The following is a 15,010-nucleotide window of genomic DNA, read 5'->3' as shown; positions in this document are numbered from 1 at the left end:
CCCCCCCCCCAAATACATAGTGTGGGGTAATCTGCCTTGTATAGCTAACATGCTTCTATCTAATTAATGCATGAAGGAGTTAACACCATAGAATAAGTTGTCCTGCCAGGCTTACCTGTGCTCTGACATACCAGGTGTAAAACATGGCTTCCCCCCAAAAATCCTGGTAAGTGTAGCATGTTTAGGGTGCTGAGAGTTTTTGGGAAATCCTATTTCCCTCACAGAGCCACAATTCGCTGGGAAGAGAGATTGTTAAACCCCTCAGAATTCTTTGGGGAAACTATGTTTAAGGTGGTAGAATACTGTGTTTCATTATGCATATTAAAGTTTATTTGCTCAATGTGTGTGGTTGAAGTGGGTCTAAGGTTTTGCTGTTGATGAGTTGATTGCCCCCCCCCCCATGTTTGCTTATGTCTGTGTTGAGCAGGTGAATTTATAGAGAATTACATGTGCAACATGTGGTAAGAAACATGCAGTGGAATTTGGTTGCAGCATTACGTTGTGTGTTTTATGCCATCCATTTGGATGGGTATGCACTTGTTGCTGGGAGTAGTAACCTGAGCTGGCTTCCAGGGAACAACTGGGAGCCTTAAAGTGCTCCTGATTGTTCCCTGGCCTGGGAGCCTTAAAGTGCTCCTGATTGTTCCCTGGCAAGGGAAGCTTGCTGGCCGTGCTTCTTGTAACTGCTGATCAGCCAACTGGCGGTGACAGCTAGCCTGCAGCGACCATCTGCATTATGGCATTCCCCCAAGGGAACTCTATCACAGCTGATCCCAGCAGGCTTCCTGTAAGCACTGAATTTTGGATGTTATTTCAGTGGACAATCAGAACCACACAGAGGGTTTCTCGCTTGCTGCATACGCAGCCTCCTTGCTTTTAATCACATCCCTTTTTACTGGCATGTCAGAAAAAGCTTCAGTAGTTAATTTTTTGTAGGTTAGGTTGCTGAACAAGCCCAGTAGAAAAGTTATGAACTCCACATAGGGGAGACCCCATACTAATGCTGTCTTTCGGGAAAGAATGCCTTGCTGATTTCATAAATTTCAGGATGCATGGAAAGAGGTTTCCTATAGCTCCATACCGTATTATTCCCAAACCCCACAGAAACCTGTTTTATTCCCAGGATCAGTTAACACCAGCAAGGGGACCTAGCTGACTGTCCTCACCACCATATTTAGTGACTTCTGCATTAGTCTGACCGAAAATAGCCATCAAGTCTACATCTTAATGTAGGGGAGACGAGATTTCATTCATATAGTTGATTTATTGTACAGAAAATTTATTCATGTAACGTAGCCTTATGTGGCTTTTGCCTTGGCTAGTGATTCAAAGCTTTATTTATTTATTTTCCCACATCATAATATGAAACTATTCCAATGTCTCTTGGGAGTACGTACTTTCTTACACCACTTTTTTCTCACTAAGCTCAGCTATCAATACCGTTCCAGCACGCCTTCAGATCCCTGTAGTCCCAACTTCCTTGTTGGTTTTCTCCTCACTTCAGAATCTCAATATTCCTCTCTCTCTCTCTGAATTTTGTACGGAGCAGCCAACTGTGAAGTTAGTAATCCAGATTTCTTTCCTTCTTTTTCAAAAATCATCATCAACATCAGGATTTAACCTTGTGGTGGTGGTGGTGGTGGTGGTGCTTCTGGGCCACTAGTTGGTGGTGGGGGAGCAGCTCCAGGCTCACTTGGTGGAGGTGGAGGTGGTGCTGCTGGGCCACCAGGTGGTGGTGGGGGTGCAGCTCCAGGTTCACTTGGTGGAGGTGGTGGTGCTGCTGCTGGGCCACCAGGTGGTGGCGGGGGTGCAGCTCCAGGTTCGCTTGGTGGAGGTGGAGGTGGTGCTGCTGGGCCACCAGGTGGTGGCGGGGGTGCAGCTGCAGGCTCACTTGGTGGAGGTGGTGGTGGTGGTGCTGCTGCTGGCTCATTTGGTGGCGGTGCTGCTGCTGGTGCACTTGGAGGTGGTGCTTCAGTTGATGGGGCTTGAGAGGGTGCCACTATTTCAGATGGTTCTGTCTCTCTAAGCCTGATTGACTCTAGAGTGCGGGCTGATTCATCAGAAAATGATGACACCTCATCTACTGAGTGTACAACAGGATCAAATGTTAGCATCCTTGAGGGTTTAGCCACCGAGGGGCTCCGTCCTACTGATCTTGGTCCAGACTCGTTCCATATCAAGCTCTCAGTTCTAGACATTGCAGATTCGGATGGATAGCGATGGAAAAAGGATGGCCCAAATAGTGCTTGATTTTCAGAAGAAGTAAATGAGAGCTCTGTGAAACTGGAATGCAAAGAGGGTGTTGATTTTGTGTCTGCTGTTTCTAAGGATCTCAGGGCTGTGTCACTCGAAATACCTTCCCACGTGGAAGACACTCCCATGCACAGCATTTCCTATGTAGGTTTTTCCACAATGCAGAACATTTGCCTGCAACCTACATGGTCACCTGACAAACAGTTGCTTTACCAAGCCACTTCCATGTGGAGATGGCAGCATGCAGGCATATTAGGGGAGATGCGAAAAATGTATGTTAAAAAGGGACAGGCAGCTTTTTGCACCTAGTGGCAGGGCCATGCCCCCCTTTAATATCAGAGCAAGAACATACAGGACCTATAAGTATAAAGTTGCAAGATGGAGTGTTCCCATTCCAAGATTTGAGTCAGTTAATCGTGTACTGTATTCCGCCTTCCGGGATACTCCATTCCATTGCTCTTCCTCCCCTGCCCCTATAGCAGTTAGCCACTGTTCTGCGCCCACTGAGCATGTTCTGTCTTGACTGAGTTGTTTTGCCTCTTCTACTACAAATTAGGTTTTTTTGTGGGGGTTTTTAAAAAATACTTCTCTAAACCTTTGGATTCCCCCAAGCCTACTGATGCCTTCCTCTTGTGTGTGGATGATGCCATTTTGGCTACACAAGGAACCACATTTAGATAATGTGTTGACTATTAATACAGAATATACAGATGGATAATTAGAATTCATCATTTGTGTGATGGGAAGACTTACCTAATTCTTTTGCTACATTGGTATATAGTCATACCACAAAGCATTGTAAGCAATATTAAAACACACAGAGTTGCTGAGGATACAGCCAACAGTATCTGTTCCCGGGGTCGTGGTCTTTCTTCTTCTTTGGAGACAAGTTGTATGCGCTTCTCAATCTCTGCATTGTCTGAAACTTAAGGCAGGGCAGTTGTTTAAAATTAATCAAATGGAAACAGCTGTTTACCTTTAAATCCACTAAATTGCTTACCAAATTCTGTGTGATCAGCAAGAATTAAAACAATACATGTTCACTTTATCAAGCATTATTTTTGCTAAATGATGGGGGGGGGGGAGAAAAAGATGTGGGACCAAGCATTTTGTTGTTGTTAAATTAACTGAATTACAAGTATCAACAGATTCATCGGCATAGCAATGAATGAACAAATGAATGGAAACCAATTATTCACTATATAAGTAAGTTATCATGATCAAGCTCTGAATATAATTATATAAATATATGTTGAAAACTGCTTATTGTACATCTTTGTATAGGTCACTGTTTTATCTGCAGTTGTTGCCATTGTTGCCTTTGTTGTTATACTGTAGATTTTCTGAAGCCAGCCCAGACTGGAAAAAAAATAATCCTGAAAGATTTAGCTTATAGTGGTTCTCCAGGCAATGGGTATTCCACTATGGGGGAGCAATCCAAAAACACTTTTGTGCATGCATTTGGACTTGGTGCACAGATGTCATAGAGAGAAGTGTATTCTTGGTTTATCTGAGAGATCTTGACAGCACATGTTGAAAGTATATGGGCAGGGCTGCAGGAATCCTAGATACCTGATCCTCTGGATAGAAAATTCCAAGGGATTTGAAAAAGTAACCCAGTTTACATGTCACAGTCTACCAGGTGTCACTAATATTTTTTGACTAGCAGGCAGATTTTGAACTTTGAGAGAGTGTTAGAGTACCTACCAGTCACAAAATGACTGCCATGGAGGGGGCATGGCATAACAAAATTTGAGAGACAATCACTCCCAACAACTTTATGCACATACTATGGGAAGCAGTGGCGTAGTGTGGGGGGTGCAGGGGGGGCCGTCCGCACCGGGCGCAACATCTGGGGGGGCGCTCGCACTCGCAGCTCTCTGCCCCTACCTGGCTCACTCAGGGTTAGGGGGCGCAAATTACTTGCCTTGCCCCGGGTGCTGACAACCCATGCTACGCCACTGATGGGAAGTCAGCTCTGTCTTAATGGTTCCTAATTATGGAGATTATACACACACACACTCACTGATGCTGTTGTCTAGTAACAACAGAGAGCATTCCTCAATACAGTGGAACCTCAGTCGTCGAATGCTTCAGAAGCTGAATGCTTTGGTTTTTGAATGCCAACAACCTGGAAGTGAATACTTCCATTTTCAAACACGCCTCAGAAGTCGAACAGCTTCTGAGGCACGTTTCTCCATTTTTTCAATGGATTTTGCCGACCGGCAATTGCGCCTCAGTTGTCAAACATTTCAGAAGTCGAACGGTCTTCCAGAACGGATTACATTCAACAACCAAGGTTCCACTGTACAGTACTGAGGAAAATATATAAGATAACCACACCACTCTCATTTCACAGAAATCATTTAGAAGGTACGTGCACAATTTGCCCCTTATCTTTCTTTCTAGGAGAACTTGAGACCTTTTTTTTTTTTTTTTGTAATTGAAAACTCAGTCTGGGGCACCTGCTCAGTGACACACTACTGCGGGTCACAGGCTGGTGACCCCTGCAAGTAATCCATAGTTGATGTTTAACTGTGAATGTGCTGATCTGGTTTAGCATCATGTTTGATGTAGGGATGGGTTCTTTTGCTTTAACAAATCATTATCACCAAAAGAAGCAGCAGCAGTGGCTACAGCTCATAGTTTGTTTAAGGCAAAACATACCACAATCTCTAGGCCAGAAATAAAGCTAAGTCAAAGCTGAATCCTTGAAAATTTAACTATTTTTCAGCTCTAAATATAGGCAATACAAAATGTTCATCTCTTGTGCAAATGTTATGTAAGGTAAGATCATATGGCAATTTCAGGTTTCACCCCTGCTAAATTGTGTCCTTACTTGGTACCGGTTGGAAAAAGAGATCTTTTACTGGACTTCTGTCAAAATCTTCATTAAACTTTCGTCCTGTAATAAAAGTTAAGAATGCAATTCAATTAAAAACAAACATTTAATTTGTGCAATACTTCTTATGTACATAGTTCAAGCAAAGCTAATGGACTGTCCATTATGTCCAAGCCAGGGATCATGGTTTCTTTCTTCAAACAAATTGGTCAGTAATTCACAGCTAACCTTTAACTATGGTTTATAATGACATGCAAATGCGATCAGTGTCAACTCTTTTTACTGATTCCTGAAAATCCACAGGAATCTTCCCAAAGGGGCATGGGGGCAAAGTATATACAGGCAACCCTTCATTTATGTGGGGGTTAAGTTCCAAGGCACCACATGCTTAAATAAAATCACGTATATTTGAAACACCATTGAAAAAGCCTGCAAACACCCCATTCCACCTCCACCCCATTCTGCCCCCTTTTGTGACTTTTTAGATCACTTCCAGACTTTAATGTGATAAGTGTTAGAAACTGAGATATGAAAGCTAGGAGCTGAATGGCACCATAAACTTAGGTTATGGGCGCAACAATGGAATGTCTAGGCGTGCTTTTTTATAGCAAGAATACAAAGCTGAAAATGAATGAACTGCAGCTGAAATATTATGTTCGTTTTTCACATGGTCTAGTCCTTCCCCTGCCCACCCCCTAAGGTTCTTAAGAGGGTCTCTTCTCCAATCTTCAGAGAATAGCTGGAAGTTGGGAGGCAGAAAAAGGTCCTCCTTTCCTTCCACTCTGCAGTTTTAATCTGAAATCTTAGGCACAGGACTGTGCCCAAGGCTCAGAAACTGCTCGCGCTTATGAAATTCCCTGTTGCAAAATGCGCCTAGAACAATGGGAGTTTCAAACACTGGATGTGATGTGTGGTCACACACATGTTGAATGCACATAAATGGGGGGTTGCCCGTACCCCAAATAAATAATACATAGCAAGCATCAGAGATTAGGCCTAGGTGTTCTGGTAGCTTTGGTAACTGAACAATAGTGAGACCTAAGTAGATATGGCCTCTGAAGAATTATTTGTACAGTTGGATCACATGGAAGTTTCTCCACAGCTAACTGTGCCCTTACCTGGTACCGGATGAAAAAGGACATCTTCTGGTTGATTTTTATAAACATCTTCATTCTTTGGTGGTACTATAATAAAAGTTAAGAAATATGTGATTTGGTTAAAAAAATAAATCAGATTCCTTGTTCACTAATTTCTTATGAACATAGGTCATGGGGTAGTTAATGAACTGGCTTTGTGCAATGTCCAAACTTGGGACCGTGGTTTGTTTTGCTCAAACAAATCACAATCAGTAATCCAAACTGAGATTGTGGTTTCTCTGAAACAAAACAAACAAATCCCTAGTTGATTCATAAAGGTAAGTGGTCTCTATCTCTAGATTGCAGTTGTAAAGGGTAGGTGGTGGTGTGTATTGAGTCAAAGGATTTTATATCTGTATTATTATTATTGTCTGTATTTGCATTAGAGTAAAGTAACTGCCTTTTGGTTCCAGAGAGTACAGCTACTATTGGTTCATTTAAGCTGCTGTATTTGGATCCTCTGTCTTATTGGTTTCCTCCAAAAGGCAGGACTGTGATTGCCTGATATTGTTCCCTCCAAAATGTATCCTTACTAGCTAGTTCCCTGTCCCTATAAATGTAGCTCTCCCCTCCTCAGGTCTCAGTCTTGTTTGCTTTAATAAAGAAGTGTTACTAGAGAACTCTCTCCAGCATATTATGTCAAGAGAGCTGAAATCACAAACCCCACGTCATAACAGGTGGGAAGAAAGGGCAGTAACTGAATGGGCCCCTCCTCCATGCTTTTCCCTCTAAGAGAAAAAAAAGACCGCTATGGGAAGAGTTAAACCTCTCCCCTCAGGGCAGGAAATGGTTAATATGCCACCCTCTCATTGCAGGTGGAGATTCCAGACAGGAAGGGGTTAAGCCCACCCACCCCATATAGGTAAATTTGGGATGTGCAGCCCACAGCAGTCCTAGAGTCAGGGAAGTGAGGCACTGGGCCTTGGGAAGGAGCTGTGAGAGCCCTGACAGGGTCCTAGAGCCCTCCTACCTCCTTTCTAAAAGCCAGTTAGCACTTTCCCAGCTTTGGGAAGGAGATAGAAGGGCTATAGGACCCTACCAAAGCCTCACACTTCCCTCCCCAAACCCAGTGCCTTACTTACCTAGCTTTGGGAAGGCTGCATGTTGTCAAATTTTGGCTTTGCTCCACCCCCCTCCCACTGCGTGACAAGACAGTGTGCAGTCTATGGGCTCTGTGTCCACTTGGTATAAAAAAAGAAGCAAAGCAGCCCAGAACTATGTGTTCACAGTAAACCAAAGTTTTCAATATCCATGGTTTTACTGTGACATGCAAATGAGGTCACTATCAACTCTTCAGAATTTAAATTGGTTCCTGAAAATCTAGTGATGGCTCCCTGAAAATGTAATTATGGGCCATGAAAATGCACTTTTTGTGCAAACCAGTAACTATGGTTTATCATGACATGCAAATATGATATGTAAGGTTGGACCACATGGGATTTCCAGGCTTCATCACAGCTAACTGTTCTTACGTGGTATTGGATGGAAAAGGTGATCAATGGATAGACTTTTGTCAACATCTTCATTATCTTGTAATCCAACATCTTCATGATTCTGTGGCCCTATAGTAAAGTTAAGAACTGTGCAATTCAATTACAATTAAGCAATCATTTAAAAATAAGCAATCCTTTTGTTTCTAGTTAATGAACTGGCTTAGTATTATGTCTTAACTGGGGATTATGCTTTCTTTTACTGATGAATGATCAGTAATCTAAGAATTAATATCAGCTACAGATTGTAGTTTGTTTGAGGCAAAACAGACCACAGTTCCCAGCTCAGACATAAAGCTAAGCCACAGATGTTGTTTTGTTTCTCTCGCATACTAGCAGGGAAGAATAAAGTGGCCCAGACCCAACAAATACATTGCCAACATTTTTCAGCAGTAGTACCAATTCCTGAAAACCCAGTGATGGCTCCGTGAAAAATTACATGGTTTTTCCCAGTCCTAGATATGGGCAATACAAAATGCACATACATAATGTGGGTTCACACACAAATTTCAGTTTTAAGCACTGCTGAACTATGTCCTTACCTGCTGCTCAATAGAAAAAGACACCTCTGGATGGATGTTTGTCAACTTCTTCATTATCCCATACTTCTGTAACAAAGTTGCAGAAGTATGCAATATATTTTAATGCACCCACCGCTTTCTTTGTCCATTGTTTTGTTATGTACATACAGTAAGCCCACAACTTTCCTGGGGTTCCAGGAAAAATGCCTTTGGCAATCCCACCTGCCGCTGAACCCAGTGCATTTTGATTATATGCAATTTTGGCTTTAGGCATGATCCCCAGAACATAAACCCCACGTAATTTGCAGGCTTACTGTAGTTCTTCGTTTTCTAAGTGCAGACATAGCCCTCTTCCCAGTGTGAAGAAGAAGAGCTATGACTTTGGCAGTACTCTCCTTATTGTATAGTTTGGCTGTGCAAATTCCAATATCAGCCATGAAAGACATAGATCAAGGAGAATGAACAACTGGAGCCTTGTTGTAATTAAAACAGTGCCATTATTATTCATTGGTACACAAGTGTAGAGTTTTGTTGCTCATGGCTACACAGCATGCAGAAGCAAACACTTGAAGTAAGAAAGAGGGGTTCTTTTGATTGGGAGCTACACTGAAGACCAGATGGAGCATCTGTTACCACTGCCTACTCCATATGAAAATGGAGGTCTGCCATTTTCCAGAACTAGCTGTTTCCTAGTTCTGCTGGATCTCTCAGTGGCCTTTGATACCATTGACATGACATCCTTCTGAACTGTCTAGAGGAGCTGGGGACACTGTTATACATTGACTTTATCCCTTGCAACTTGTTCATGCGCTGTGAATTTATACAAATCTTCTATCCATTTGTTGAAGAGAGCCACATTATTTTCCTTCCAGTTCATCAATACTAGTCTTTTTTCCATACTGTCCCTTAGTTAGATTCCAAGTACTGGGAATATAATTCAAAAGGATATTTTCCTCTGCAAATTTAATGTTTTTCCCTACAGTTGCATTAATCATTTCTGCTACCCTCTCCCAAAAATATATCAATGTGGGACATTGTATGAACATAAGTTTTAAAGAAGCATTATCATCTCCAGCAGCTTAGATAGCCCTTTCCTAACTCCAGTAAATTCAAAATATAATTTTTTTGTATGCGTCTTAGTCTAAGGTCCAGAAACACCCTTGTTATAGAACTTAGCACAGTTTCCCTTTGCTTGGTTGAGATTGACATCCCTAATACGTTATTCCATTCGTCCCTTAATATCTGCATATCAAACTGGTTTGCTGTATAAACATTTTAACAAGGTGACAGTGGGGTATTTTTTGTTGCATAAGTGTTGATCAGATGTTTTAATAACCCTGGTCCTCTGAGGCTGTAAAAGTTGTTGGTCTTTTGCCTTATAATTCTTTTTATTTTTAATAAAGAATAATAAGAAAGTTTACCTTCCATTATAGAAGTCTTATGTACAGCAGGGTGTATGATGATGTGCTTCGTACTTCCTGCCTCCTCCTCCTCGTTTGCTTTCTTCTCATGATTTATCCGAATAATAACTTTATGTTTCTCTAGATAAATAAGATACATTAAAAAAAATCACTTTATTCAATTATGGTTGAAAGAGCAGAAGCCTGCTATGAATTCTTCATCCAAACCCAACATCAGGCCTTTAAACAATACTCTGAGACAGTAGTCTTCAGTTTTTCCAGACCTTGGATCTACCTTTAACCCAAACATGCATTCGAGGACCCATTTCTTAATGTTATACCATATACTTGTAGGTTTGTTAGTGCTAGCGTTGCAACCCATGCCTTAGATCAGGCCATGCTCTGGCAGTGGGTCCCAACCCAGCAATTGAAGACCAATACTCTTAAGAGTGGGGTTGGGAACCTTTGGCCCTCCAGGAGTTGCCAAGCGACAACTCCCATCAGCTCCAACTCACATGGGGGTAGTGGGAGTTGTAGTACAGCACCATCTGGGGAGCCAAAGATTTCTCCAGCCCGGCTCTAAGATAATTATAGAACAGGTTTATATGTTTCAAATGGATTACTCTTAGTTTATGAGTATTAATCCATCAGAGGTCTGCTTGAGGCCACGGAAACCAGTGGACTAACTTCTGTGCTAGATTCAGTCCATTATGGCTACATGGAACCTCCAGATTTAGATATACCAATGAATATCAGTGGCTGAGGAATGACAGCAGGGAAGGGCAACTGCCTTCATGGTCTCACATGTGGGCTTTCTAAAGGAATCAGGGTGGTCACTGTGAGAAGTGGATTTGCTGGCCTACATCCTGGTCCTGAACCGGTGGGTTGCAGACTGATCCAAGGTGAGCTGCAATAGGAGCACTACCACTATGCAAATATATGCTTAAAAGATTTAAGAAGTGGGTCCCCAAATGCAAGTTTGGGTTAAATGTGGGTCCTGGGTCTGTAAAGGTTGAAGGCATACCTGGCCTATATGGAGCTATGGTCAGATCCACCAGGGTTCTTCTCATATTCTTAACATGACTACAGATGGAGACAAAAGGCAAATAATAGCTGTGGACAGGAAGACAAGGTATCCAGCCACCAACACACCCCAAATCACTGAATTTTGTTGCCAGTAGAGTGGTGTCAGAAATTAAAGGGGCAGGAGCTTAAAATAGTCAACAAAGTACACCAAATATAATAGAGAACAGAAGAGTCCAGCTGAAGAGAGGTTCTGAGTGACACCATACAGTGATTATTGTCTGATTATTGTCACTTTCATTTCCTCCCCTCCCCCCCGGCCAGCCATTGTTTGTGGTTTTGCAGCACAATAGTAGTGTACAATAAACATCATGTTCTTAGATGAGGCATATAGCTTTCAAAGAGATCATACCTTTAGTAGCTCCTGCAAATATTAATGATGATAAAAAGATAAACAGTAGCAGATTCATAAGGGAAACTGTCCAACGTCTCAAATCATTCTTCTGGGCGAGTCTCACTCTTTCCCTGCTGGAATCATTCATGTTGCATGCTGTAATATCTCATTATGACATCACCATGCCCTTTAACCTCACAATGAACCAGCTGGAGAAGAATGGAAGACTGGGCATTTTGCAGAGTTAAAACAAACACATCTAACTTGGATCAATTTCCAAACTACCCAGAATTCTTGGGAGAGGGGGATGTGCATCAAACGTACTGTAAATGTACAGTGCATGCGCAGCTTAAGTGTACAAGCAAAATCCCTGAAGGACAGAATAAAGTAAGGCTTATGAAGGGTGTGGTTTGAGGTGAGGGTGTGTGGCTGAGGCCAGGAAGTCTTCTGGGGGCCAGAGAGGCCTAGGGCGGCCTGAGGTTCAACTCTGACCATAGGCAGTGTTGTCAAAAGTATAATAGCTCAAGCTTCCTTGGAAATAATTGTTTCTGTTCATCCAGGCATTTGGCTTTGATTTGGGTGATAATCCAAGTATGTATTGCTATTCATCTTTTACTAGGGTAGGGTAGAATTGGTCCATATGTTACTGAAGGATGAGCGCTTTCAGTCAATTGTTATTTTAGCTTTTCGGTACGCTTGATTTTTTGTTACCATTTATGCTTTAATAATTGTATTGCTCTGAGACATTTTTGTACTAAGTGATAAATAAATGCAAATAACAACAATAACAACAACAGTAATATTTTCTTGCTTCCAGTGTTTGTCTGCTGCTTGTGATAAGGTAAAGGATTCTGCATATGCTCACAACTACTCTTCTTTTTAATACTGTTACCCATTTCCAGAGCTGATCCCAAGCATTTAAATGTGTTCTAGAGCTGTGCTTTGGGAAATCCTACTCAAAATAAAGCCTTTCAGAGAAGTGGGGCAGGGAGGGGAGGAACAGGATGAGGAAACAGGTGTATACAAAGAGGCATAGGGGCAAGGAAAGGAGAAAAGTGAAAAATGAAGGGGGAAGGGAAACAAAATGATTTAGGGTGTGGGGTAGAAATAGTGGGTGGGAAACAGGAAAAAGAGGCCAAGAAGGAAAAGCAAGGTCTGGGTCAAAAAAGTATATTTAAATCAACTTTTTTTGGAAAGGCCAGAAAAGAGAGAGTATTGTGTGGAAATTAGGCACGACAGGATTAGAAAAGAATGGAAGTGCTCAGATAACTTAATGCGAGAAAAGGGGAGAATGAATGACTGTGAGGTACTGAGATAGTTTTTAAAATGCAAAGAAGGAGAGGAAGAAAGGAAAAAGAAACATTTGGCACACTGAAGCATTTGGCTAAGAAGGCATTGACTGACATTTGTTTAGCAAACCCCGCTTTAAACACCACCCCCACCCCCAAACTACCATCATGGGGTAGAGTGCAGGGGCAAATACAAGAGAGCAATCTCCCTATCTATAAAATAAAATGTTACAGGGATTGGGGGGAAAGTGAAGGCAGGAAAACGACACTTCTTAAACCTAAAGCAAAAGCAAAAGTAATTTGTACGCCCGGCTATAAATGTCCAGCCCACCATTTGTCTGCACAAGGCAGACCTATTCCTGAGGGTTGCTTCAGATCCAGTCCTTGGCCAGCAGCGGCTGCTGAAGCATGCCAGCTTGGCTGGGAAGAAAAGAACAAGGGACTTTGGGGGGGGGGGGGGGGAGAAGGCAAGCAGCCACCCCCTGTACCACGTTAGTTAGCCCAGCTCTGCCTCAGCCCAAGGATGGAAACAGAATATTATTGTAAGCCAACCTGTGCAGTGTCAGACAAGGACTGGGGAGACCAGGGTTCAAATCCCCATCAAATAACTGGGCATAGCTGTTAACCTTCCCTGTTTTTTTGAGGGAAATTCCCTTATTCCAGCGCCATTTTCCACTGCTATTCCGGATTGTTAGATATCCCATAGACTGTCCCCGGGACAGGTGAGGCTGCTGATCCCTTATTTTCAAATCTGAAAATTGACAGCTATGTAACTGAGTAACCTTGGGCTAGGGTAGTTGTGAGAATACTATAGGGAGGAGGAGAGGCAGGCAATGTAACCGAAGGAGCTGTCTGAGCTGCCCTGGAATGATGCAAAAGGAAGCTGGAACTATTTGTCCCTCTTGCTTTCTTTGGTCTGGAGCTAAAAATATTACCTGTTACACGTTCTGTGTCTTTAGCTATATCCTGGAATGCAGCAAATAAAAAAGTATTTCCCCTTCGCCATACAGACTACAGTTCAGCCACTAATATCTTGCTCCTTTGAGAGCCAGTGTGGTGTAGTGGTTCAGAGTGGTGGACTCGTAATCTGGTGAACCGGGTTTGATTCCCCGCTCCTCCACATGCAGCTACCTTGGGCCAGTCACACTTCTTTGAAGTCTCTCAGTCCCACTCACCTCACAGAGTGTTTGTTGTGGGGAAGGAAGGGAAAGGAGAATGTTAGCCGCTTTGAGACTCCTTCAGGTAGTGATAAAGTGGGATATCAAATCCAAATTCCTCCTCTTCTTCCTTGGGCAGAGGCATCATGCAGTTACTAACATCCTACAGAAAGGGCTTCTTATGCGGTGGTGCAACTTTTCTGGATCGCATCCATCTCCTGGAACCTTCTTGTTTAGGGATGCAGGCTGAGTTCTAGGGATGCCTCTGTGCGTGACACTGAGATGCAGACCTCATAGATGCGAAAGGTGGCAAAGGCACCAGCCACAATGCAGCAAATGCCCACGATGTACCACCAGTTGAAGGCACCAAAGGAAACCCCATTTAAAATGCAGTAGATCCCAAAAGAGATGGCAGCAATGACAGAGATTATCTGTAGGCAAACAGGTGGGTCACTTCCTCTCTCTTGCATAGCCAGGTCAGCAAATTAAGTCTTTTCCAAGCTGAAATGATCGATGATTCTGTGTTCTGTATTGTGTTGTTTTTTAAAGTTGCTGAGAGAAGTGAAGTCTGACTACTGTGGTGTGCTCATGGTGTGTGCAATATATATTAGTACTTGGCTAGAAGGATTAAGGTTCTGTAGGCATCTTATCCTAATTTCCAATTATGTTAAGTGGTCCACAATCCATCTGATTCCATTAAGCATCTTAGAATGCACAATATCTTAATTTATTTGGTGGGAATAAGATGCACATAAAAACTTGGGTAGCAGAGGGTGGAGAAAATCAGCAAAACTGTTTTGTTGCTCCCATCTTCGACACTGGAGGGTTCTCCTTGGGCAAAACATCTGAGGAACTTCAGTGGTAGTTTAACTATTATATTAGCGTCATTTAAGTTAGGGAATGATATTAGCGTCATTTAAGTTAGGGAAGCTCAGACTTCTATAACAGAAGTGCAAGCCATGATTAGCTTACTACGCCGATGCTGGTAAGATGCTCCTAGAAGCTCCCATTTTTATTTTTTGTTGGTGCTGACCTTTAAAGCCCTAAATGGCCTCAGTCCAGTATATCTGAAGGAGCGTCTCCACCCCCATTGTTCTACCTGGACACTGAGGTCCAGTGCTGAGGGCCTTCTGGCGATTCTCTCACTGCGAGAAGCCAAGTTACAGGGAACCAGGCAGAGGGCCTTCTCGGTAGTGGCGCCTGCCCTGTGGAACGCCCTCCCACCAGATGTCAAACAGAACAACAACTACCAGACTTTTAGAAGACATCTGAAGGCAGCCCTGTTTAGGGAAGCTTTTAATGTTTAATGTAATACAGTATATTAATATTTTTTTGGAAGCCGCCCAGAGTGGCTGGGGAAGCCCAGCCAGATGGGCGGGGTATAAATAATAAATTATTATTATTATTATTATTATTATTATTATTATTATTAGGTGCTGGGTATGGTTCCCTCCTCCCCATTTCATCCCCACAACAACTCTGCGAGGCAAGCTGGGCTCAGACAG

At 42.7% G+C, this 15,010-nt stretch overlaps 1 protein-coding gene and 1 long non-coding RNA gene across 2 annotated transcripts; one reads left to right on the top strand and one right to left on the bottom strand.

The window, feature by feature from the left end:
* Window positions 1-1,244: 1,244 nt before the first annotated feature.
* On the bottom strand, window positions 1,245-11,245 carry LOC310834889 (uncharacterized protein). The gene is made up of 7 exons (XM_083719380.1): window positions 11,078-11,245; window positions 9,664-9,783; window positions 7,704-7,793; window positions 6,214-6,279; window positions 5,093-5,158; window positions 3,007-3,178; window positions 1,245-2,283 (listed from the first exon to the last, which is right to left on the bottom strand). The coding sequence occupies exons 1-7, from the start codon at window positions 11,205-11,207 to the stop codon at window positions 1,617-1,619; spliced, it is 1,311 nt and encodes a 436-aa protein (XP_083575506.1). The 5' UTR covers window positions 11,208-11,245; the 3' UTR covers window positions 1,245-1,616.
* A 120-nt stretch (window positions 11,246-11,365) lies between these two features.
* LOC310835293 lies at window positions 11,366-14,520 on the top strand. The gene is made up of 3 exons (XR_014559517.1): window positions 11,366-11,446; window positions 11,877-11,900; window positions 13,645-14,520. It is a non-coding gene; the product is annotated as an uncharacterized lncRNA (long non-coding RNA).
* Window positions 14,521-15,010: the final 490 nt, after the last annotated feature.

Source organism: Podarcis gaigeae, assembly GCF_964106915.1.
Source record: "Podarcis gaigeae genome assembly, chromosome: 17".
Taxonomy (NCBI): domain Eukaryota; kingdom Metazoa; phylum Chordata; class Lepidosauria; order Squamata; family Lacertidae; genus Podarcis; species Podarcis gaigeae.
This window is presented reverse-complemented; position numbering and strand designations above follow the sequence as displayed.

Excerpts from the sequence above, each read along its gene's own strand:
- LOC310834889 (XM_083719380.1), bottom strand. The coding sequence starts at position 11,207 with ATGAATGATTCCAGCAGGGAAAGAGTGAGACTCGCCCAGAAGAATGAT. Across the intron at positions 5,159-6,213 it reads CCTTTTTCATCCGGTACCAG|GACGAAAGTTTAATGAAGAT; the intron begins GTAAGGGCACAG and ends CTTTTATTACAG. Across the intron at positions 3,179-5,092 it reads CTTTTTCCAACCGGTACCAA|TTTCAGACAATGCAGAGATT; the intron begins GTAAGGACACAA and ends CCCTGCCTTAAG.